Source organism: Urocampus carinirostris, chromosome 8 (genome assembly GCF_059441175.1).
Source record: "Urocampus carinirostris isolate Australia breed hairy pipefish chromosome 8, RoL_Ucar_1.0, whole genome shotgun sequence".
In the NCBI taxonomy this organism is placed as follows: Eukaryota; Metazoa; Chordata; class Actinopteri; order Syngnathiformes; family Syngnathidae; genus Urocampus; species Urocampus carinirostris.
The window spans coordinates 31,786,857-31,813,006 of record NC_142356.1 but is presented as its reverse complement, the minus strand read 5'-3'; the positions used below and the strand labels follow the sequence as shown (position 1 = coordinate 31,813,006).

Below are 26,150 nucleotides of genomic sequence, written 5' to 3'. Positions count from 1 at the left end.
AGCCAAGCCAGATTTGAGTCGCTACTCTGAAGACAAGGTTGTATAAAGAGGTGAAAATTGTTTTTTGTGTTCTGGTTAAATGTCACCCCAGTTTCACATTGCTTTGTTCAGAAGCTTGTACATATCAGCTGTGTTCCTCTTCACATTTTTGTGTATTAACTCAGTCCCACCTTTATTTAGCTTTTTCTGTTGCTACCTATTAGTCTTAGTTAGTTCTCATTGTCGTGTTTTCATTATTCTCCTTCCTAAATTAGTATTAATAAGCGCGGGTTTACAATTTGATTGAGTAAATTTGTGCGTAACAATTCACATATGAACCGCTCAAACAATACCAAGGACTCACAGAAATTTACAGTAGTCACATTCAGATTAGTGACTGATAATAAGTTTTTTCATGCATTCTAATGATAATATTATCTAAATATTATTGTTGTGCTCCGGAAGGCAGGACCAACTTTATTCAAATATTTAACTCATCGTTTTAGATTAATAATGAGTTATTTATTTATATAAGTAATTGACCTCAATATTTGGTACATAAGTTGATAACATTTCTGAAAATGCATAAAAATGGGATTTCATAATTTCTTATCCAATGTGTAAAGTAAAGACGAGTCAATTATGAAAATACTTGATTAGCTGTAAATTAATTGAATAAGTGTAGCACCTTACTAGGATAATATTAATAGGTCGTTGACATAACAACACCTTAATGAACATTCTGAATGTAAAAAATAAGACCAATATTGTTATTTTGTACATCACAGCATTAGACATAACCAACAATAGCACTTAATGCCTTATATTGAAGCATTACAATGTTTGCTAATGCATGCACGTATGAAGTTGTTCTACAAATTGACACAATTTACAAGTATATGGTATAAACATTTCCGTTTACCCGAAGAGGGCTAAAAAATGCATTATGACATTCAAACAGAATCAATAAACTTACCAGCAGATTGTTCTGGAACTGCACAAATGCAAATGTGATTCCTCCTTTTATCACGGTGACATAATCAGTTTTGTTATCCTGATATCAGGATATTGCTGTTCATCATTACATACTCAATATAGAGCAAATTAAACTATGCCATATTAATAATATATTAACTCATTCAATGCCATAAAGTATAAATACTTTTTACAGAAGTATTTTCCCTGAGTGCCAAAACGTAAATATATGTTTTTCTTATCTTTGTCACGGATTGGCGTGGTGGCGTGGAAGGAGACCGGACCAGAACGGAGGCAGGAGGCGTGAAGGGAGAACTCAAATGCGTTGACGATCCATAAGTTTTATTTTTACAAAATAAAAGTCGCCCAATACTCCGGGGCAAAACAGAACAACACAGAGTTCCTCCGGCACGAACTCAACAGGACAAGGCATAACAGACTAAAACAGGACAAGGCATAACAGACTAAAACAGGACAAGGCATAACAGACCGGGATTGTGTATAAGAGTAATGAACCCGCAACGGCAGAGCCCACAATGCAGCCTTAAATACAGACCCACAATTAGTGGAACTGCTTTCAGCTGTTGCCCAGAGGGCGGGGCAGACTGGTCACCAAGGCGACCGTGACAGAGCCCCCCTCTTAAGGGACAGCTCCCGAGGTCCCAAAAAAGAAAAAATTACAACCTCACACCCCGGAATGTTGACGCTCGCGATTGGGGCAACCCCGCTCCCTCCTCCGAACACGCAGGAACGGGGAGAGGCAGGCGCCATCTGCGTCGGGCGGATCGGAATCGGCGCTCGGCAGGGAGGGGGTCTGGTGGGCAAACTGGCCAGGGGATAACAGACAGGCAGAACCGACGAGAACAGGACAGGCAAAATCAGGGCAGGTAAACAGGACAGGCAAAATCAGAACAGACAAGACATGAGAGAGTCAAAATCAGAACCGGCAAAACAGGAGCAGCTGAGTCGGACTGGCACGCAGGCAGCGGAGTCGGACTGGCACGCAGGCAGCGGAGTCGGACTGGCACGCAGGCAGCGGAGTCGGACTGGCACGCAGGCAGCGGAGTCGGACTGGCAGGCAGCGGAGTCGGACTGGCAGGCAGGGGAGTCGGACTGGCAGGCAGGGGAGTCGGACTGGCACGCAGGGGAGTCGGACTGGCACGCAGCGGAGTCGGACTGGCACGCAGGGGAGTCGGACTGGCACGCAGGGGAGCCGAAATAGCAGGCAATCGGCACGGGAGTCGGGCAGGCAGGCAGGCATCAGAGTCGGAGTCGGCCCGACGGGCAGCGGAGTCGGAGTCGGCCCGACGGGCAGCGGAGTCGGAGTCGGCCCGACGGGCAGCGGAGTCGGAGTCGGCCCGACGGGCAGCGGAGTCGGAGTCGGACTTGCACGCAGGGGAGAGGGATTAGCAGGCAATCGGCACGGGAGTCGGGCTGGCAGGCATGAGAGTCGAACAGGCAGGCGTCAATTCTTCCCGGGACCCCATTCGAGGCACAGCAAGGGCCACGACGGGCGGGGCCGTGGTTCGAACGGGCAGGGAAGGCCAACTCAGTAGGCGCCTGCCGAACTGCGCTCTCCAGCTCTCCCAAAGTCGCGCTGGGATCGTTCGCTGAGTTCTATTGTTGGCGGGTTCATTCAGGCATAACAGACTAAAACAGGACAAGGCATAACAGACCGGGATTGTGTATAAGAGTAATGAACCCGCAACGGCAGAGCCCACAATGCAGCCTTAAATACAGACCCACAATTAGTGGAACTGCTTTCAGCTGTTGCCCAGAGGGCGGGGCAGACTGGTCACCAAGGCGACCGTGACAATCTTATGTTATAAAACTATTGTAAAAGGGTTTGGCGCTGCTCATTGGTAAGTTTTAAGCCACTGGGAATGATTTCAGTATAATAAATCCCCTTTAGAAGGCAGGAATGGCTTTGATGAGATCTTTGACCGCACATCGAGGAAGCCCCCACATCCTATGTCTGTCGAATGAGTGTGTGTAGGCGGCCCAATTTAGCAAGTAGGCGTAGCGAAGCAGTATGGAGATATATAATGAGATATGGGCCAATATTAATAGGCAGTTGACTTCTAATACCTTATTCTTTCGGGGAAAAAAAATGAAAAAGTCCGGTCAACATCGTCTGGTCAGAGAGGGATGACCATTTGTGTACATCAGCAGGGATGTGATTGGCATGGTTGCTGAAATCCTGAAACATTGGGCGCTGAAGAGTTCTTGCAAAGGTCAATCATTGTTTATGAACAATTCCAGTGTTTTTGCAATAAAATGTTCCCAACAGAGTGCCGTTGTGTTTATCAAAAGCATTCTTGAGCACCGAAGTGAAAGTTCCCCTTAAGATGCATCCTTTAATAAAAAGCACGTTTTCTTAGAAACAAGTATTTTCAAGAAACTTAGCAATGTACAATTGTTTTTTTTCTGAAATATGGTAAAATATATTTACGGTGGGCCTTCAAAAATGAGTCAAAATGGCAAATATAGTCTGGCAGCGGCTGTCCTAATTTTAGAAAAACGTCTGGCATTGAAAGAGTGAATAAAGTATGTGAACCTTCGGTCAATTAGCTTCTTACTTTATTTTGAAATCAAGTGATTAAAAGTGCATTTGCTAATCCACCACTAACTGAATTTTCAAATTCATTTTTTAGGTATAGCGAAGAAACAAGTGGTTTAATCATTCTCCTCAGTTGTATTTGCATATTTCGTACGTGAGATGGTATAAGTCACCCAAAAATTACCCTTGGTCTCACCCCGTCTACTGAGCCCCAGCATTAAAAAAATCCTTCATTCCTCTTTGCCATGAGTTGCCCTTCATGAAAAAATATGTTAAACCCCTGTTCTCTCGTTTTCGCTTACTGGCTTTCAACCTGTACCTCCCCGAGAGTCCTTAGTCATGTTCTAGGCATACTTCCTCTCCTCAGTTCACTAACATCTCCTATTAAACATTTATTGCACTCTTGTGATCGCAAAGTTTGCAAAAGATTCCTCAGGCCACCTACAATAATACTGCTTTCACTTTTAGACCTGTATCTGAGGAGTGGGGAGTGTGCACAGAATAACAAGCAGAAAAAAAGACAAAACATAGCAGAACTTCCTATCACATCCTCTAAATGTAAACCACACATCAGCTTCACCAAAGAAAGCAATCTACCAGACATGAAACAGGCAGGGCCTAGTTTAGTATGATGCATATTGTGGAGCAGACCTACACTTCAACATGGCTGCCGGAGGATCAATAAAGCAATCTCAACAATGACATCAGTGCACTTACTTTGAATGAGTGAAGCTTGTGAATTATGATCGACATCAGCAATCAGCAAGGCTTGCATTTTTCAAAATTTGATTTGTGGAATAATGACATCATGGATTAAGCAATGTACACGGGATGATTTGTCACAAGTTGGTTACAGAGGAGATGTTTTAATATATTCATGAATAATTTACTTTGAAATCCTCTATACTTCCACAGCACAAAATCTGTGTGATTAATGTTGATTAAGAAAACGTATCAGGGGATACCACTGGTGGGGTATCAGGGTCTGCAAGGCCTTCTCTACAGGCCTAGAAAATATCAGATGCATGTGATATTCATCATATTGTGTCCATTGATTCTTATTAAGATATTCCAAATTGTCTTTCAGTTTCCTTTAATTGCTTTCCCCCTGGTTAAACTTCCTCCAGCAATCAACCAATCACATGTCAGCTACTACTTGATGCCAGGGTCACAAATCTACCTGGATTCCTTCAGAACTGTGCAGGCCCAGAGGCATTACATAAGCTGTTCGTTTTGCTAATCAGATTTTGAGTTGATCAGGGCCCATTCGGAAGCAAAACGAAACATCTTGAGTTTCACAAACTATGATTGGCTAAGGGGGCGGAAATTGAAGTATCACAACGAAAAAGTGAAGAAAATAATCCCTGTCAAAATCATTTTGATTAGTCAATCGATTGTTTGTTCAAATAATTTTTTGAACCACCCAAATTTGCTACATGTCTATTCACAGCTTCCAAATTATAAAAAGATGTTTTGATCTAAAATTGATTTGGCTGTCACTAAAAACATATCACAAGATTTAAAACTGGAAGCTTGTGATACTTGTGACACCTACTAGCAACCTTTTATCCCAACTCAGTTTGCAATGACACATGCACTTCATTTACCAACAGAAGAGTTGCATTATCAAAAACATTTCAAAGGTGTTGGTTTTGCTACCATTTTTTTAACTCTTGATTTAGTTATGGGAAGAGTGTCAATGTCATAATTTGATTTATTAGGATGTAAACATTTTGTCAAGCAGAAGGTTTTCAGTGTCGGGCAAAACCCTGGTGCATAGATAACATGATTAGCCCTGACTAGAATAACCTTAAATCTCCTTCTCAGCATAGTCAACTGACATCTTTGTCAAAAAAATACATGGGATTAACTTTGAAGGTGATGACATCCCACCAAAAAGGTCAGTCTACTTTGTGTGAGGGGACATTTTAGGTGGAGCTATAAACCAAATCCTTCGGGGAAAATGGGGGAAAAAATAGAACAGGTTGATTTACTGGAGGATAAATGACAGGTGAGTGATGAACAACAATCTGGGTAATCACATTACTGATGTTCACATTAAGTCAGAATACGCAAAGAGGTGCTTATCTCTCAATCGTCTTTTATCTGTCATCCATCCTCTTTGCTATTCTCTCAGTTTGCAGGATCAATGCTAGTTAATTCCACATGACCATTCTTCTCAGATCTCAGAAAAAGTGGTGCATCAATTATTCAGGCCAGGCTGGAGAGGAAAGCTCATGGAGTTGCCCGATAATTCGGTGACCTTCTGTTTCGGCAAAAGTCAGCAGTAAGTCAGCTAGTTGGTCTTGTGTACTTTCTGGGTAACAGGAGACCTACGTGTCTTAGCATCCCTAAGCCTAAATTGTAAGGAGATTTAAAGCATCCATACCACATGCAAAAGTGAAACCATGCAGGGTATTTATTGATGCCAGGGCACTAAGTGGTCATTGATGTCTCAGGGAATATTATCAAGGCAAATACATTCACAATTTAAATGTATATGAAAAGTCTCCTTTGTGTTATAATTGTGGAAGCGCATTGTTTATTTAGAGAGATCATGCATTTTCGTTTTATATGCAAGGGTGCACAAAAGTTGTTTGTGGGTGTGCTAAAAATCTTTAGTCGCACACCAGATTTGATTGTGTCACAGAAAATTTGCATAGCAAGCATATTGCAGCACGGTCAGCCCGAATGCAGATGAAAATTTTATATAGAGCCAGTCACCGCACAGATTGCTTCAAATTAAAGATTCTAATGTTTATGTGAAGTATCAGCATGGACGACCACTGAAGCTGGGACCCTCGATCAAATGCCACAACAGTTTGACTGTAAAAACCTGGATTCACAATTTCAGTCAGTGCAATTATATTTTTGTTAAGGTTTGGATGGACCAATCAGACAAAGGAGGTCATAAAGTGCCAGTATGCGATGTAGAATTGTAGCAAAAAAGAAATCTATACACAAATTAAATACATCTATTACTACACCTTTAACAACTATACCATATATTAGTGTCTGTCTTAGAAACAACTAATTTCCAGTATACTGTAACATGTTTGACATATCACAGCTTGACACCTTCTAAGTATATTATTCAACATACTAATTATTTAATATATACAAAAACAAACGAAAAATACAATAACGGGAGTAAAATATGTACTGTATTGTGCACTTCTTCATACCATTTACATTGAATACATTTATTATCATGAAAAAATATATGTTTTTATGATATATGATAAAATGATTATTTTTGGTATCTACAGTGTTTTTTCTGCTGTGTTGTCTCAGTGTGAGGAAAAAACAGACATTAGAGCGATAATAGCTAAAAGCTCAGAAGTAGAGAAATATAATTGGAGCCTCCTTGGCTTATCAAGTGTGAGAAGAGTGAGTATGTTTAGTGTGTTTTGTTCTAATGCCTTTGTGTTTTGATAGACATTTACAAATATAATCACATTTTAACATAGCACATTCCCTTGCAATCGTGATTACTTTTGTTATTCAAACATTCCACAATATGTCTTAATGATGTTTGTTAATGCTGTTGGTTGTGATCAATGTGATATCACTTATTAAGATCTATTCTTTAATGGAACATATGATGCAAGCCGGGGACGAACATTAAATAATTTTTAAGATGTAGTGGCTAAAAATGGATGTTTTCGAGATTAATGTTATTAAACCACAAACATCTACACATTTAGCTCCGTTGTAAGTTATATTGACATGCATAGAGTATTTAGCTAACGTTTGCAAGACAAAGTATTGTCTTTGTTATCATTATTTTAACATCCGAGAAACTAACATCTCCATGATAATGAATTAAACATGACACAGGGAGAAGCTACTGAGTGTGTACTTCTGCGGCATTGTTGTAGCATTTATGTAAGGTTTAAATGCAGTTGGCTAATTAATTAATTAATTCTCAGATATATTTCAAACAAATTCTCATCAGACCACAGCTCACTTTTACACTTTGCACTAAACTTTTCAAAAATTTGACTAGGGGCCTTAACCTATCCAATTTTTCCCATTTGCATTTACAAATGATTGCACATAGAGCAATCCAAATGTTAAAATTGTTTTTATATTTGTTTTTAAATAAATTTGTTTCATATTGGTTTTAAAATGCTCACAATTTAAAAAAAATAAACACCTTTATTCATATTTAGTTTTCAGTATTTCTGTAATATGTTTGTAATATTTATGTTGTATTACTCGAGTAGCTTGCATTTTTGTAGTATTTATGGAGGAAATTTTTTTGTATTATTTCTGAAGTAGTATTTTTGTAATATTACTGTAGCTGTATTTTTGTAATATCATACTATTGATAAGGTGAGAAGCTTGGTCATCCTGGAGGGACTCAGTGTAGAGCTGCTGCTCCTCCGCATTGGGAGGAGCCAGTTGAGGTGGCTCGGGCATCTGATAAGGATGCCTCCTGGATGCCATCCTTTGAATGTGTTCCCGGCAAGTATCACTGACTGGACTGGAGGCCCTGAGGACAACCCAGGACACGCTGGAGAGACTATGTTTCTAGGCTCTGGATCCCATCCGATGAGCTAGATGAAGTGGCTGGGGATAGGGAGGTCAGGGCTTCCCTGCTGAGGCTGCTACCCCTGTGACCTGACCCCGGAAAAGCGGAAAAACATGGATGGATGGGTGGATGGATCGACGGATGGATGACATTGTAGTTGTATTTTGTAGTATTTCTGTCGTAATATTTTGTGGTATCACTATAGTTATTTTCCTGTTGTAGTATTTCTATAGTGGTATGTCTGCAGTAGTATTTTAGTGTAATTTCTATAGTTTTATTTTCGTTTCACAATCATATGCAAAAAAAAAACATTAAGTCCCTGTTTTTATGCACAACTTTTGATCATTGGTTTTGTAGTAATTTTGTCGTTTTCTGTAGTACTAATGAGGCCAAGCTGTCCTAATAGTTGCTTTGTGTATCTTCCACAAAAATGCTACAGGAGATATATATACGTAGTCATATTTTTACCATTTTCATTCGGTGGGCTGGATTAAAAAGGCCCGACAGGCTGCATGTGGCCAGTGAGCCGTAGTTTCCTCACTCTTGAGCTAGAGTTTTCTTTTGCATTTGTAGACATGTGAAATGTTCCACATATATTTTTCTCAAATATGTCGGTATTTTAAGTGGTACCTCCTAAAGGTTAGATATGTAAGGGGCAGGCAGCGTGTGTTTATTGATGTTTCACTCATGTGCAGACATTTCTTTACATTTTTTCAAACCTTCTTAAAGTGATGGATTATTTTCACAATTGTTCATAATGTATTGAACTAAAAAGCCTCTCTAGATAGCACCTTTTAAAACCATTTATGACACTCACCTGTTTCCAGTTAACCTTTTCGTATGTGGAATGTTCAACACAAGTATTTATTTTACCATTTAGTGCATTCCTCAACCCTCCCAGTTTTTGAGTCCCGCTGCCCCAACAATGTTTCGACTGGGTGATCTGTTGAATCAAACTGAGAGAATACGATAACAATTACATTAAAAAAAAAATGAAATACTTGGAATATGTACTAATTGCAAAGTTACCCAAGCAGAATTTTGTATCTATATAAGTGTCTTTTCTAATTTTACTTAAAATACTTATTTTAATCATTATCATCAATTGAAATTATGCTTAATATTGAAAAATATATACCTGCCAGTGGAAAGAAAATAATTTCAATGTAACCCTCTTTAATCTATTCACCCAAAGTCTTGTCTCTGTAATCCAGCCAGTTAATTTAGCGTTTCACAACAAGTACTGTACTCCTTAATCGATGCTTCAGTTTAAAAAATATTAAGATTGATTGATTGATTGATTAATGGACGAATGGATGGATGGATGGATGGATGGATGGATGGATGGATGGATGGATGGATGGATGGATGGATGGACGGATGGATGGATGGATGGATGGATGGATGGACGGACGGACGGACGGACGGACGGATGGGCGGATGGATGGATGGATGGATTGTTTGATTAAATTTGAGTGAGACACTGTCTTATGTTAGTGGGAAAACAATTAAGCAAATGTATATCCATATCAGATACGTAGGTTCATTTTACGTATTGCTTTTTAATTGGATTTAATTGTTGTTTTTTTTCTTATTATTCTTATATTTTGTCTGATATGATAAGTAGTTGATAATTCTACTACTTTGAAACATTTTTTTATATTTTATTACTAGAAATAATTTTACAACAGAATAAAACCACAAAGAAATACTTGAATTGTGTGAACCAAGTCCAGTGATTTTGCATTGATGCTAATTTTTAAAATAAAAACCTTTTAGGTTAATTCTAAAATTCTTTGTGGTACAGACTATGTTATTTGCAGTTGAAAGTGAAGTTTTGTTTGTATGACCATTGACTAGAAATATTTCACTCACCTAATTTAATTTAGGATGAAATCAAGCTAATGCTGCATGACATCACAGAAACCAAGACCTGTGACTTGAATGACAGATAGATGTTTATGTTCATACCCCAGGAAAATGAAAAAGACAAAACCAGAATACTGTGCGTAATCACATTATCCCGCTCTCAGCAGAAGCACGGTCATTCTTCATTTGATCATATGATAGTTAGACTGTCAGCCCTTAACTCTAACTCAACAAAATGTGACACATACACAAACCTACAAGCTGCTGGTGACTTTGGGATGGCCGCACAGTTTGTTTGATTGCTGGGATTCCAGTTCTTTATCTTGACAATTATTCCTCACTGTTGTTTGTTATCTTGACTATTATGCACCGTTTACATCATTGTCACTAATGGCCAATAATGTTGCTGTTCTTTGATAACCACACCCTTTAGGGTGGATGTTTTTTGTAACCTAGAAGATTTAATCAAATTAAAGGGCTCAAGAGAGGGCTTCTAAAACTGATTTCATACAGTTCTCCTACCGAGTTGTTCATTCATTGATGTCTTCTTATTCTCTCCTTAAGGCCCGGTCACACAGCCTTTCACGGGCGTATTGCAGCTGAATCACGGCCAGAAGTTTCTGCCCGTGAAGCAGACGCGGTGGAAAATGTGCAGAATTGGCTAAAACCGCTGTTTACCCGTGGTATGCCCGCGAAACAGTTGCCGGCGACTGTTCCGCGTCCTTATCGCGGGTAACCGCGGCTGCATCGCGTTTGACCGTGCTTACACGCAGTACACACGCTAATGCACGTGATAACACCGCGATACAGGCGCAGAACAAACGTGCTATGACCGTGCTCCACCCGCGATTACCCGCTAAAATTTCGCGTCCTACCCGCGTGTAACCACGTCTTGGCCGTGGCCGTAGCACTTCCTAGCACGTTCGTACCGCGTCTTTACCTCGTGTGTATCACGTGTGCCGCCCGCGGTTACCCGTGGTCTAAAGTTTTGAGCAGCGCAAAACTTTTTCGCGCGGCCAACCGCGTGTGAATTTCTTACCGCGTGTAAAGCACTGCTGTATCTCGTCTGTATCGCGATCTCAAAGCGTCCAACAGCGTCTGCTTCACGGGCAGAAATTTCTGGCCGTGATTCAGCCTCGATACGCCCGTGAAAGGCTGTGTGACCGGGCCTTTATTCTGAATGTCTACTAAACAATAAACTCATTAATAAAAAAAGAATAGTTTATCCTCAGAATGGTTACATCAGTTCAAAATTTGATTAGATCATGACAAAAAACGATCAAAACCAAACTATTCATTTGGTAGGTACTGAAAAATGTAAATTCACAGTCAATCATAAATTTCATATTAAAAAATAAATAAAATACATCTCATTGAGTTGGATACAGGCTGCCACGTGGCTTCAGTTCCACTTGATTAAACAGTCAATTCTACAAGAGTCAACTTTTTGACGTTAAACTATTTTTTCATTTTAATCCAAAAATATGTCATCAAACAATATTTGCAGTCCTCTGATTTCAAAACTAGTTGCTCACTTCCTTCTTGCGCTTTTGAATTATAATATGCTGACCATACATTCATAGCATCCCTTCAAAAGAAGTGATAACAACTTTTGTTTGGGGAAATGTAGATATCTGAAAACATTTGTACCTGGCTACAACTATATGCTGGAGGATTTTTTTGGTGTTAGTTACAAAAGATATATTTAATTGGTAGAAATACTTTCCCATGAAATGGCGTTCACAAAAAGAAATATCATTTTTGCTTAAGGCAGTGCTCCTCAAACATTTTCTGTCTTGGCCTCTGTAGGAATAAGAACATTTCTATCGCCTGCCAAGTGATACTGCTACTGCTCCCTAGTGAAGGGAAGGTGCAGTTTCACTTTATTCTAGGACAGTTAAAAAATATATATATATTTTACAAAGGTCAAATAGTCCCCCTTGAAAGAGCCTCACGCCCGCCCAGGGGGGCCTACCCCACTATCTGAGAAGTACTGGCTTAATGGACACTCTGTAATATTCAGCCATTAGAAGTTGTGGTATTATGTAGTGCAACGGCAAATGAGAGCTACAAAGCATAGGGAAGATTACAAACTTTGGAGAATGAAAGTGTCCTGACCACACAATCATTCTCATTTTTAAACCCAGCCTTTTCCAATGTTTTTTGGGGGGGTGACGGTGGTAGCTTAGGATCAAGTTGGCGGACAATCATGTCAGCTCCCTCTAGGTGAGCCTCATGTTATGTTAAATAAATCCAAATTTATGTTTGTACCCCAAGAAAATGACAAAGATAAAACCAGCAAACTGTGCCTAATAACATCCCCCCCACCCCATTTTTCTGCAGAAGCACGTCGATTCCTCATCCTATCATATGATAGACTGTCATCCCTCAACTTCACCTCAACTAAACGTGACACGCACACAAACACGCTTGCTGCTGGTGACTTTGGGACGGACGGACAGTTTGTTTCCCTGAAGCCCAGTCATGCCCCCGCTAAATGACAGCTACGTCTAAACTTCCAGTTAATTACCTGGCCTCGCGAGCTAATTTCCTCTCAGCTCACTGAGCCATTCCCCGATGGCACTGTCGAAAAAGGACAAAGACCCTTCTCCACTCCACTGAGTTTGCGTGTCTACTGCATGACTGGGGTTACTGTGGAACAGTTGTCACATACCTCAGGGGGTTGTGCTACACTGATGCTAGTACACAGAAAGCCGGTCACTTGCTACTTCGCATAGTTTCTGTCTCACAATATTTGGATGCATCATTCCGTTCTTAATCAGTTCATGAATTATGAATGGATTGTTAATTTTCAATTTCATTCCTTGACCACAAGTGTCAGTGATATGCACAGATAGATCCCAGCGAGCGCTGAAGCACTTGCCCTTATTCCATTGTTTAGTTCTTTTAAATAGCTATTTTTGTAGTTTGTTTGAAACAGCAGTAGCACAAATAATACAAAATACCATTAGTATTATATTGTGTATGTAAAATTAAAAAAAAAAAACGGTAATGCCCTTTTTGCACAAGGTTAATGGTTTCACTGGTGAAAATTTAAATAAAATGTCAGATTTTGGGTTGGACTATGAAAAATATCCTTATGCAAGACGCTCTTATGAATTGTACATCACAGTTCAGAGGTGCCGGATTTAATTCAAGGTACTGGCCTCCTGTACGGAGTTTGCATGTTTTCCCCACGCCCATGTGGATTTTCTCTGGGCACTCCGGTTTTCCTCCCATATTTCAAGACCATGTGTGGAAGCTTGATTGATGATTCCAAATTGTTCCTAGGGATGACCAGTGTAAGAAGACAAACCCTCATAATCTGACACTGAAAACCTCCTGGACTTTAAGTAGCATGCAAGTTGGATATATGAAACTTGGAAGTTCAGACAGCGGTAGAAGTTTATAGTTTAGCAGACACTCAAAATAAGGAGATCATACATCAATTGATTTTACATAGGGAAAAGTAGAGGACTGTATCAAACCCTCAGATAAGAAACTAAAACCTGTTCTAAGAGGTCGTCCTACCGCTCCCTCCGTTTTCTGCACCGCTTATCCTCATTAGGGTTTGCAGGGGTGCTGGAGCCCTTCCCAGTCATCATCAGGCAGTCGGTAGGGGACACCCTGAACTGGTGGCCAACCAGTCACACACTCATTCATACTTAGGGACAATTTGGACCCACCAATCGACCTGCCATGTCTTTGCATATCTTTGGAATGTGGAACAAAACCGGAGTGCCCGGAGTAAAACTATGCAGGGACGCGGGAAACATGCAAACTTCACACAGGGAGGCTGGTAACTGGATTCGCACCTAGGACTTCTGAAGTGAGGGGCTTACGCGCTACTCACTCGGCTGCTGTGCCGCAATAAAAGACTATGTCCCACCAAAACTATTTTTTACAATGCACTGTGAGAATTGCTTACACAAAATCGCATTTGTTTTTTACCCGCGCAGTACTTAGTATGTAGCACACAGCAAAGAAGCACCGTAACGCAGACCAACGTGACAGGAAAGGACAATAAGGTGACAAAGATCTTGATCTAAAATGACAATGATCTGCATCTGAAGTAGTTAACCAAATGTCTAAAAATGTACTCCTTTGCAAACTGCTGCTTTAATGACTTACGGACAAGGTTGTTGAGGTTAATTCATCTCAGGTGTGATTATAAATTCAAATGCCACGATAGCAGTTAAAAGTAACATTTAAAAAGACAACCACCTTGACAAGCTGATTTCTCTTTTTTTATACATTTAGAGTAGTAGGCATTGAATTGAAACCTAAAAATGACTCTGGAGATGTTTTAAATGAAGGCCTATACTCTAAAATGCAACATCATGTGCCTGAAAAAGCCAATCTTGACAATGTCACACCATTGTTGGCATCATAAACAGAAAGGCGGACATAATGGCTGCCCTAATGAGGCTTTCTGCTAATAATACCATTCGAGTTTCAGCAACCAAATGCTTCACAAAATCCTTTCATGCGAACAGCTGCGACAAACATTTGGGTTTCTCCATGAGTCGCGGAGGATGTGACATGCCATGGTTTATCTGAGAGCGCTCGCCATCCAACAAGTGAAAAGGAAGTGGCCAGAGTCGAGTGGGACAGAAAAAGAAAACAAGTGAAAAAGGCAGAGAGATGCACGGGAAGGGTTGAAGGAGGAGGGAGCCAGTAATCCACTCAAATACATATTCAAACCTCTTTCCTTGGCTCAGCTTGCCAATCAGTGCAGCATCCTCCAGAAATAGCGTTTGTAATCATTTTTCCAACCTCAATCAAACAGCTGTTTTTTAAACTGCAAACCAATCACGGAGTAGAAGACAGAAAAAGAACTCTGAGGAGAAATGCTGAAAGCTCCTACCAAAACAAAACTTTATTTCACAATGTATTACTAATACTACAACTACCATCATCTTCCTGAGAGAATCTTTTCGGAAGCTCTCGAGACACATAAAAGTTCAGTCAGTATCTGGGGATATCATCACTTACGTCCATTTTGATGGTGATATTGCCGGTTTGGCAGGAAACGAGAAGCAACTCAGAGATCTGGTCAATCGCCAGGACAAAGCTTCAACTTAGTATAGGAAGTCAATCAGCGTAGAAAAAACAAAGGTAAGGACCAACAATCCCTAAAGTATCACCACAACATCTTGGAGGTGTCATATCACAAAAAGGGGTCAGAACAGCAAATCATAGCCAGGATAGCACAAGCCACCACCACACTTGCCAGACCTAAACCCATCTTGAGGGACAACAACATAGCAGTGAACTCAAAGAACAGAGCACTGATTACTTCCAATATTCTTCTACGGTTGCGAGACATGGAAGGATCAAAAGAAAACTGTTTATCAGGTAGGTACTGGAAATTTAAATTTACACTCAAACACGAATTTAATATTAAACCAGAAAACATATTTTACTCACCACACGATGTATTGTCGCTTGCCAGAGTAATGCAATCATTAAATACAATATATCTATTCTTTTAAGGGTATGATAAAACAAAATGAATGCAATTAAAGCAATAAAATTACATCACTGTATTTACAGTCTTCTGATTGCTAACCTTTGCGCCTGGTTAAAACAGATACAGCGGAGCAATTACAAAAAGGTATTGTTGTTGTCGCTAAAAACACTACATTTTCGTCACAGAAGAAATAAAGAAGCAAAGGCTATTTACTCCTTTTAACTCCCTCTTAAAAAATAAAACCTTTATCAAGTTCAATTTATCATTTTTACTACTTCCTTTTCTCTTCTTGAGCTTAATGACTGTGTGATTTATGTTGTGTTGTGTTGTGTTAGGCTATGCTATTTCATGTTGTTTAAAGGGACACTGTGTCGTATTTGACCATTAGATGCAACTGTATTGTGTTTTGCTACTGAAAACAAGAGCTGCAAAGCACAAGAAAGATTACAAACTATGAAAATCTTTGCCTAGCCTTACAGTTTTTTTTTCTAGTGTTAGGGTTAGTACCAAGATGGCAGACAATAATGTCAGCTCTCTCTGAACTTGTCTCATGTAATACAAAATTAATATATATTTCTTGAAGTACAATAATTACAAAAAATACATATTTATGAAAGTTAATTTGTTTTTGCTTATTATTTAAACAAATATTGTTGTTTTTAATGAATGAAGTTTAATTGGACCACAAACAGGCGCTAAATAACCAACAATGTCCCTTTAAAGCACATTGCGGTCTTTAGTTGTTTAAATTATTTCTGGATCTATACTTGTTTTCTGTTATAACATCCTTCTTTAGTAATTCTTAAATCCCCTAAAACCTTATTAATAGTCTCTTGTGTACAGAAAAGAAAGTAGGATTATCCCTAATGTTTACAGAGCAAAAGTAGTATTTTTATTGATTTAGAGGCAGTTCCCTTTTATTCGCTGGGAAGAAACTAAAAAGAAAATAAATAATATGTGTGATAATCCTCCCGGAAGATGCAGCAATAGAGCAGAGGTCAGCATGTTGTTTTTGTCAGGAATTTAAAAGGCTTAAACTTGTGCACTGCTGACTGCCGCATGAACATGAGACTTTGATTTGACAACAACAACACCGCTTTCGGTGGAAGCCATCTCATAAATGCCAGCACGCACACACAAGTTCATAAAAATTGAAATAATACTGTGCAAAGAGCTTATGGGATAATCCCAGAAAGTGGAATTTACTACAACGTCACAGGAATTAAATTCTTTCTTCATCCTCCCCTAAAAAAGAACATGCAAAGATGGGTCAGAGGATGACATATAAAGATATAGACATTAAAAAGATTGGCCCCTCTAAAGACCTTTCAAAAAAGTAACGTAATATTTCATGTAGAAGTATTCATTTTTCCTAGTATGTTTGCCTCACATTTCTCCAAAAGAAAAACAGCAATGGATCTCAAAGAGGACGGCGCTCTAAGGGGTATTTGAGATTTATAAAAATAATAAAGAAATAAATAAATGAAAATAATTTGCTCGATATAAGGATTATTTATATTAGTAACAGCTTTTAAGATTTATTTTCAAGTAAAATAGAATTATTGTCTTAAGTATTTATTTTCATTTTACGAGGAAAAAAAAATCGTAGATCAAAAAAATTGAATATCAGATTGTAGTTCCCTTATTTTACTAAGAAAAACAAGTTATATACAGTAAAAAAACTAAGTATCATTTTTCTTTTTTTTCAACGAAATAGGTAAAAACATACTATAATAACTATAATCGAGTATTATTTTACTTTTTTGTTTCTCGTGGTTATAGAAAAATGAGAAAAGATATATCGTATTTTAAGGCACACCTGAAACCCCCAAATCTGCCAGAAAATTGAAACTGTGCCTTATATATATATATATATATATATATATATATATATATATATATATATATATATATATATATATATATATATATATATATATATATATATATATATATTTTATTATTATTATTTTTTTTTTAATTTATTTTGCAGCAAATGTTTTAATGATTCTTTAACACTAAGAAATGCTAAATAATGCACAATAATAATAATAATGCAAAAATTTAAATCAACAATTTGGAGAAGATTTGGGGGCGCAAGATTTCTTTCTTAATTACTTTTTTTTGCAGTTACTACATCAAATATCCTCAGTGAATGCGTGGTTGGTGGGGTAAGGTACGTCGATGAGAGAACACTTTTCTGAGAGTACATCAAAAAAAAGTTGAAGAGCACAGCTCTCGTGTTATTCAGTCTTCATTGATTTTACGAGTTTTTTAGTCAGAGCTAAATGTGAAGATAAGATTAAAACCATTGTAGTGTTCTGCTGTGTTTTGTCAAGTGGTGACAGAGCTTTCCCAGAAGGCTAGTACCCTGTCTAGATAAGCCACGGCAGTGACTGACAAAAAGCCATAATACAATATGACTTTATCACAACTCATCCACTGTAATGACTAACTCATGCTAGCAGGCTTAATGAAGTCCATATGGACCTGGATAAACACTATTCGCAGCACATGTTCCTCCCACAATTACATTCACAAGTTTGCCGCTTGGCGAATCAGTGTGTGCAATCCAGTGAGTGCACTTAACAAGTAATATGGCAACGTCCTTTGTAAACATATTATTTGTAGAATGATATCCTGCATTATATGGCATTCAAGAGTGCGTTTCTGCCACAACCCAAAACAAAAAAAAACATAGCAATAAACCAAATGAAAAGTTGTTTTTCTTTACAATAATCCGCTGCAATCCAAAGAGATTGCAAAATGACAAGTGGAAAAATGTTTTCAACCCTATTGGACAATCATCTCTGAAGCAAAATGGATGCAAGATCATATGAATGTTTTCGTATTATTACATTAAGGGACTCAAGGTAAAAATATTCGTAAATATTAACGAATTAGAGCAGGCATTCGAAACATACCGGCTTGGGGCCAGTTGCAGCCTGTCGGACGATTTAAACATGATGATTTTTGAGTTTGTCAAAAGAAAGCGAGTCTTCAGGTCATTTCTTTTAAAAGTTATAATCTGTGTTACACAAGTACGGGCCTCTAGTGGGTAGTGTTGAGTTTGTATGGCGTGGTGAGTTAGTTCGGATGTAAAATTGCATTCTCTCAACTGTTAAAATAAAGCAGTTAACCCATTCAAATCCAAACATGAAAACATGTTTCCCCCAATGTTTGTGAATAAATGTGTTGTGTTAAGAAAAAAATACCTTGCGATTATAATATGTAGGGTAGGTTACTAATGTAGGCTGAATGATAAAGCATGTTTTCTAAAAACAAAGCTGAGAATTTGGAGTTGACATTCTTTTACTGATCCAGCCCGTCTGAGAACCGAAATCCTGGATCCGGCCCCAATGCCAGACTGACTTTGACATCCCTAAAATAGATGATTCAAAAGATAAATTTGAGGAAAAGGTAAGTTTGAAGCTATACTTCCTATCCGAGAAATCTACAGGACTCCAGTAGCGCAAACGGAAAAGAAGATAGGACTGGTGAAAGGAAACAGATTATCACAGATCAATTATGTCTATGTTCAGCATACACAGAGAAAAATTACATTGTATAATGCTTAGGGGGACAGTTTATTTATTTATCTGCTGTGCAAAGACAAACACACATTTCACCTTTAGACAACCTTTCGTGTCTGCCAGCTCTATGCCACTCAGCACCTTTCCCCCCCGGTCTTAAAATATGATTATCATCCACTGTGGGGTGCCGAAATGTTGGGCTATTTTTGATATTCAGACCACAGTTGGATACTTTGCGTGTTTGTGTTTTCTTTGCTTGTAACTTTAGGCCTCATTCACAAATAAGGAAGGGTCGTGCCTTGAGTCACGAAAAGTTTTAAGTGTCAAGGTGTGGCCATTTTGCTGCTTGTGTCCAATATTGCAGTAAACATATGCTGACAAAAAATCGGGGCTCTGCTGTTTTAGGGTTTGATTGTATACGTCAGGTGCCATTTTTTTATGTGGCAAAAATACTGCTACTTGAGCATGTCCAAAAACTGAGTTAGACTACATTTTAGGGTACAGAATTATTCAAGGGGTTAAATTCTCCCAGAAATTTAAAGGTGCTGTCCGGAATTTGGACATGTTCTACTTGCCGACTACATCTTCTGGTTCAAGTCATTCTTGCATTCTCTGTCAAGCTCCTTGTGTGCATTTCGGAGTATGTGCATTTGCTCGTATAAACTCTTTTTTCATCTTTTATAGTGTTGACTTTTGGATTGTATTTAAAACAGGCCTTTTCTTACTTTCAGCATTTTCATGCTACACCAATAAGAAAACGTGAGGACGAACACAAACTGACTCTCCACACTCCTCCCCCTTTCCTGCTACTAAATGTGTTGCGCGACCCAAAAATAGTTGCTAAAAGATAAAAGCAGATAAGCCCGGTGGAAAAGAAATATATAAATGCTCATTGAATTTAGTTGGGCGTTGTTAAGACATACTTAATTGAGAAAATGTTTACTACTTTTGACTTTATAAAGACCAGGTTCATACTCCTTTTTCATGGCCAAATTCAAGCACTTTTTAAGGTCTTTTAAAGCCCATTTACAGTTTCTACAGTACCATCAAAAGAAGATATCCGGTGTGAAAAACGTATTTTTGCAGCTCAACATATATCTCACAATTGTGATTTTTAATATTGCGTGTGCATATCAAAACAGAACAGAAATGACAGAACAGTAATATGTAGCTTACATTTTCAGTTAAGGGAAGTTCTTCCCGTTACAACGTACCACTGGGAAACGATACCTTAATTTTTTTTCGTGGCCCGTAATACATGTGCATAGTTGATAGGAAACTTTTGCACGCAAACACATTTCATAGTGCCTTTTTAGGTGTATCAACCCGCAGGGGGCGATGACGCTTCTTAGAACAATGCCATACAAACTAAATAAGCTGCTGCTAACCCCTTGCCACCCCCTGGTGGCGCCACTGTGCACGAAGCCTGAAGAACACCTCAAATAATAGTAATAATAATAATAATAATTTCCTTTGTATTGTCATTCTTTGTAACAAATGATGCACCCCAACCTCAAATTAAATTCCCAAAAAAGTCAGTATAGCATTAACCTAAATCATAGTTGTCCAACCATTACCCTTACAATAACTGACAAATTCAGAAACTAGAAGAAAACCACCTTTACTTTTTTATCCATTATTTAAATGTTTTTTTTCAATGTTGGTTTAGATATATTTTTTAAAGCTTTCCCCATAGGACTCCTAAATTGTCATATGTTGTACTAATCCAGACACCGCATTTTGTCTCTGTAGAATGTTTTAATCAATATCGATCATTTTTTCATCTTTGGGGGCGGACATAACAAAAGTTGGTGGCGAAGAACGATGACATCAATATTGCCCCGAGCTCAGCTAACAAACCAACAATAACTCTGCTTCAGAAAGCATGTGAGCTGTGATTGGTTGCTAGCCTATTCCTCAAGACATGTTTATACTAGGGGTGTATTACAAGGTATATCGATAGGAAATTGTTTCGCTAAACGTCACAAATGATTAGAACAACCTGGATGAATGCCTTTTAGCTTTTTTTTTATTTCAGAGACAGCCACAGGAGAGCACTCTAAACATACATTACAGTATTATGCTGACTGAGACTTTGCATTACCGTTCTGTGCATACTCTGAAGTCGTTTTTTGGTTTCAGGAATGAGGACCAGTAGCTCAGGAGGTAGAGCGATCGTTTTAGGATTAAGGGATCCCAGTTTGAATCCCGGCTTGTCCGTGTTACTTGCCGAAGTGTCCTTGGGTAAGACACTGAACCCCCAATACCCCCAATAAGCAGGTTAGCGCCTTACATGGCTGCACAGATCACGGCCGCTATTGGGAAATGTGAAGCACAATGTAAAGCGCTTTGGGAAGTCAATGACTTGAAAAGCGCTATATAAATGCAGATCATTTCAAGATCATTTCATTTCACTTTAATTTCAAAATTTTAAGTATCATATTTTTCCAAGTGACAATTGTTTTACTCTTACAGCACTGCAAACTTGTTCGTGACTTACTGTTTTTCTACTTTGAACAAATGATTAGAACAACCTGGATGAATGCCTTTTAGCTCTGTTTCAATTTCAGAGACAGCCACAGGAGAGCACTCTAAACATACATTACAGTATTATGCTGACTGAGACTTTGCATTGTCGTGCTGTGCATACTCTGAAGTCGTTTTTTGGTTTCAGGAATGAGGACCAAGCAAAAAAAAAGGGACTGTACAGACTGTAACCATTGTTGCCACATGTTAGTTCTTATATTTAATTCATGATCCGATAAAGAATGTGTCTTATTAGTGGTACATGAAAGGGATGATGTGGAACTTAAAAATGTTTTTGTCCTGTATTAGTATTTTGACTGAGTGCGGCTTAATTGTCCTGAAATGCGAAATTTCTGGGAAATACAGTCGTAAATGTGTATGAATAGATATTTTAAACAACTTTATTAGTTTATATAAAACTTTTAGGTGTAAATAAACACTGCGGCCCACTGAAATATGTTCGCTAGGCTACAAATGATGAATTGTCTTTATTTTCATTGAAAACACTTCATAGTAAATACATAAAAAGAGAAAATAAGATTAAAGACTGTCATGATAGTCAAAAATATTTACAACATAGTGATTAGAGTCTGTCTTGAGTTGTGATAATAGTGCAATGAAAAATTGTGCAATAAAATTCAGCAGCAAACCAATTTCTTTCAATGCAACTATCAAGATATATATATTTTTGTCAGGACCGAAACAGGTTTAGGACCCAAATGCGTGACGTTTTTCACAGAAGCCTTTTATTTCACGGGGAATGGCGAGTCATGGCTGTTGGGCAGCAGTCTGGCGTGGAATTAAAGGAACGCAGAGGCCGACGAGATCAATACCAATTGCCCGAGTAGATATCGCACAGATGGGGTCGATAAGGGACAGGACGGGACAGACAGGATTGATTATGAAACAGGATATAGAAATTAAACAGGACAAAATAGACGGGAATGAAAGCTGGAGAGAATAATAAACAGGACAAAAATAGACGGAAACAAAACCGATATAAAACAGGACAAAAATAAAGGGGAACAATACCGGACAGGAAATACCAACAGGAAACAGGACCGAGTCAAAACCCAGGTCTTGCGGGGCAGAGGTTCATTGACGGGCTGACAAAGGAAGAGTGAGAGCACTGAGCTTAAATAGACGGAAAGCCAATCTGTAAACGAGCTGCAGCTTGTGCCACACGGGTGGGGCCAATTGGGCACCATGGCAACTGTGACAATTTTTCACAGTTTATTCATTGTTTAAGGCAGTGATTGCTCTGGGGAAGAAGCTGTCATAAAGCCTTTGAGTCCTTGTTTTAAGGGACCTGTAGCGCCTACCAGGGGAAAACAGTTCAAAGAGGTGGTGCCCAAAGTGAGAAAAGTCACCTCAAATACCCCTCTAGACTTTAGGCTACGCAACCCCGGAGCTCAACTCTGATAAAATAATTGTCAGGTTTCAAAATAAACTGACAGAACTGTTTCTAATAAACTTTTTCGCAGGATAAAAAACACAATAGCATCATTTTTATAAGGAAGAATTTCAAGTTGTAGGTGTTTCCATTCAAGAATGATTCACTCTCGTCTTACAAAAAGAATAATAACGCAGGGTTTAGCAGCTGAGAAGAAGATAAAGATGAGAATGCACAATAGAAGATGGCCACTAATAGGAAGGCAGCCATGAAGAATATAGAAAAGCGAGAAAACACAACAGCAGACCTTGCGTACACAGTGAAAGATGACAACAGTTTTGGGTGAATTTTCAACTAAGCTTTTGAGAAGAGTTCTTTATCAACGCGTCTCAAAACCCAACTCATGAAAGCCTACGAGTTTTTTGCGATATTTAGTTCAAGAGATATGTCTGAATTCGGTTAGTTTCTACCAGTTTGTTTTTACGCAACTCGTATTTGGCATAAATATGAGGCTCATGGAAACGCACATGTAATTTTATAACAAAGATTCCTCTGCATGCATGTAAACTTACCATTCATCCCGTTGTAGATGCTACGATGATGCGGTGATAGCTCATCTCCACCTGACCTCCTCTGCGTGTCTCTAATCGGGCTGCCAAACTTGCCATGGTCAGGACTCAGACTGTACTGGTGTCTGTGAGTCTCCGGACTGCCTCCTTGGACTATACAACTTTTCTCCACATGCTCATTAGTACCTAGATGCACATGGCGGGCCTCAGGGCTCTCGCAGCCAGTACTGCTGATGCTGCTCCTGTGGTGCCTCTGATACAGGTCACCGCTGCCCCCCTGGCCTAGGTAGTGCTGCCTCTGGCCTAAAAGAAGGTCAGAGCCATAGTGCTTTGGATGCTGTTCTGGACTACTTCGCCCAACGTTCCTCCCATATTTCTCTGGGCTCAAGCCTCGCATTACCCGGCAGTGGTCAGGCACGGATATGGAACCGCAACGTGGTCGACAGTGTTGAGGGAGAGTGTACGGGTACTCCAGACTGGTGCTCCGGTTGCGCCCAGCAGGGTGGTCAGGGCTAGAGACCTCCCTGTCAGACATTCCTCCTATTGCACTAATGCTACTACATCTAGGTTTATGCGCCAGCTCAGGACTCGCTTTGTCCGCGGGAATTCCGTGACTGCCCACTCCCATGGCTGTGTGAAGTTGTTTCTGCTGATGGTGATCGGAGCTGTCAGCACTCCCCGCACTAGAGGTACTGCTCCCATCTCCGACATCTCTCATTAGGAGGCCCTGCCCAGGAACCAGCAGCAAACTGTTCTGGCTGTCTATGGAGCTTCGGGACCCTACACCCATTCCAACGCTCCCACCGTTTCCTCCACCTCCGCCTACTGTTCCTTTGTCGTCATCCAGGAGGACACAAAGCTCTTTCAGTTCCAAGTTCTCACGGATGACATCCTCCTGCCGAAGCTCCAACTCCTTGAGTTTTTGTAGATAAAGGGTCACTTCTTTGCGCATTATGCTGGAGCTGTAACGGCCCAGTCGCTGCCACTCCCTGGACACGCGTTTTCCTTTTTGACGGTCGTCATCCAGGAAGCAGCACAAGTCTCGCAGTTCACGGTTGTCCTCCTGCAGCTTCTGATTGATATCCTGGAAGAGAGAAATAGAAACATGAGCTGAAGGTAGCTTCATCGACGTGACCTTTCGGCCCAAGGACCGGCAGCATTGTTAATGCGAATCAGAGCCGAGAGACCTTTATTATGTTTTGATGCAATTTTTTTCCGCAATGTCCAAGTCGATCGCTACATTGCTTTTCGATTTAACTTCATAGTATTACTCTTCTATACACAGTGACAAAATACAATAATTTATGCAGTAAAAAACATTTTTGTTTTTCATCTTACTATGTTTGATAGTTACATGGCATTGAGGGTAATAACAAATTACAGTAACCTGCCTTATAACATTGCAGTTAAATACTGCAAAACTAACAGCAACAGACATGTCACGTACGTTGCAAGTAAATGCAGTAAAAACTGACATATTTTAAACATAAGAATTCCGAGAGAGGAAAAAGAAATGGTGAAACATGGGAAGCTAACTTAGCCTTAAGTTGATTAACATACTGCCTCATCTTAATGTCACATTTTGACCAACTAGTAGGCAAAATTAGAATGCAGTTATCCGCCCGCAATAGGAAATAGCATGTGATTTTAAATCAGAAATTGAGATCAGCATGACAATTGACGGCTTAATGTGACATCCTCACGTTCCGGAGTATTTCACTTGTGTTCTTCTGTTCCAGCTTTCCAATGTGAGTTTTGCATGTTGTGGATTTTCCATGAGTACTTTAAGTTTTAAAAAATGTGAACTTTAGGTTCAAAATGTCCCTACAGTCAATTTACACAGTTTTATCGTATAACCTAAATGATTTTATTTTATCAGGAGCAGTGCGTCATTATATTTATATTTTTGTCTGGGAATTTTCTGAAGTGTTCGATTTTTCAAAAGATGCAAATTTGGGGAGTTCATTAAAAAGTGACTCTTTGGGTTTTGTTTTTGTTTTTTTTTTCAAATAAAATGTCTCACTTTGGGGGTGGGTTACTTTGTAAAATAGGACCTCAATTTAGATACCTATTTTAAACAAACATCAGAATATTTTTTTTTTTTTTTAAAAAGCAAAATATTTTCTTGGATTGTGTTGTCTGAAATTACACATTCCCCTATTGGAGAACCATTGCTCTATTAAATCAAAGCTACTCATAAAAATATATTTTATTCATGCTATTAGATTATACACTGCATATTAACCACTGCATGCAACCATATTAACCCAAAACTCTCTTTTCTTTACATCTCCGCCTAACTATAAACCACAGGTGTCAAACTGGCGGCCCGCGGGCCAGATCAGGCCCGCTAAGGGATTGAATCCGGCCCGCGAGACAACACTCAAAGAAGCACAAGAGAAAAACGAGCTGCAGGTTGAAATATGTCAACTTGATGTTGCCAAAGCCAGGCGCCTTGAACAAAGACACTGTACTTGTTTTTCCTTTTCTCACTCTCTCTCTCTCTCTCTCTCTCTCTCTCTCTCTCTCTCTCTCTCTCTCTCTTTTCCACCCATTTTCTCCCACTCTCTGTCTCTGTCTCTTTCTCGCTCTGTGTCTCTCTTTTTCTATTCCTTTGTTGCTCTTTGTTTCCTGTCATTCTATTTTTCTCTCTCTCTTTCTTTCTCACTTTGTCTTTTTCTTTCTCTCTCTCTGTCTCTGTCTGTCTCTGTCTCTCTGACTCTCTCCTGTCTTTCT

General features: G+C 39.2%; 1 protein-coding gene across 1 annotated transcript in view; it reads right to left on the bottom strand.

Annotated features, from left to right (window-relative positions):
- The window catches only part of ccdc85al (coiled-coil domain containing 85A, like), a 44,856-nt gene that overhangs the window by 14,868 nt on the left and 3,838 nt on the right, over nucleotides 1-26,150 (bottom strand). The window contains exon 2 of the mRNA XM_088342393.1: nucleotides 23,418-24,498. Within this exon, the coding sequence (XP_088198519.1) occupies nucleotides 23,418-24,498 (1,081 nt within the window). The remainder of the gene's footprint in view (nucleotides 1-23,417; nucleotides 24,499-26,150) is intronic.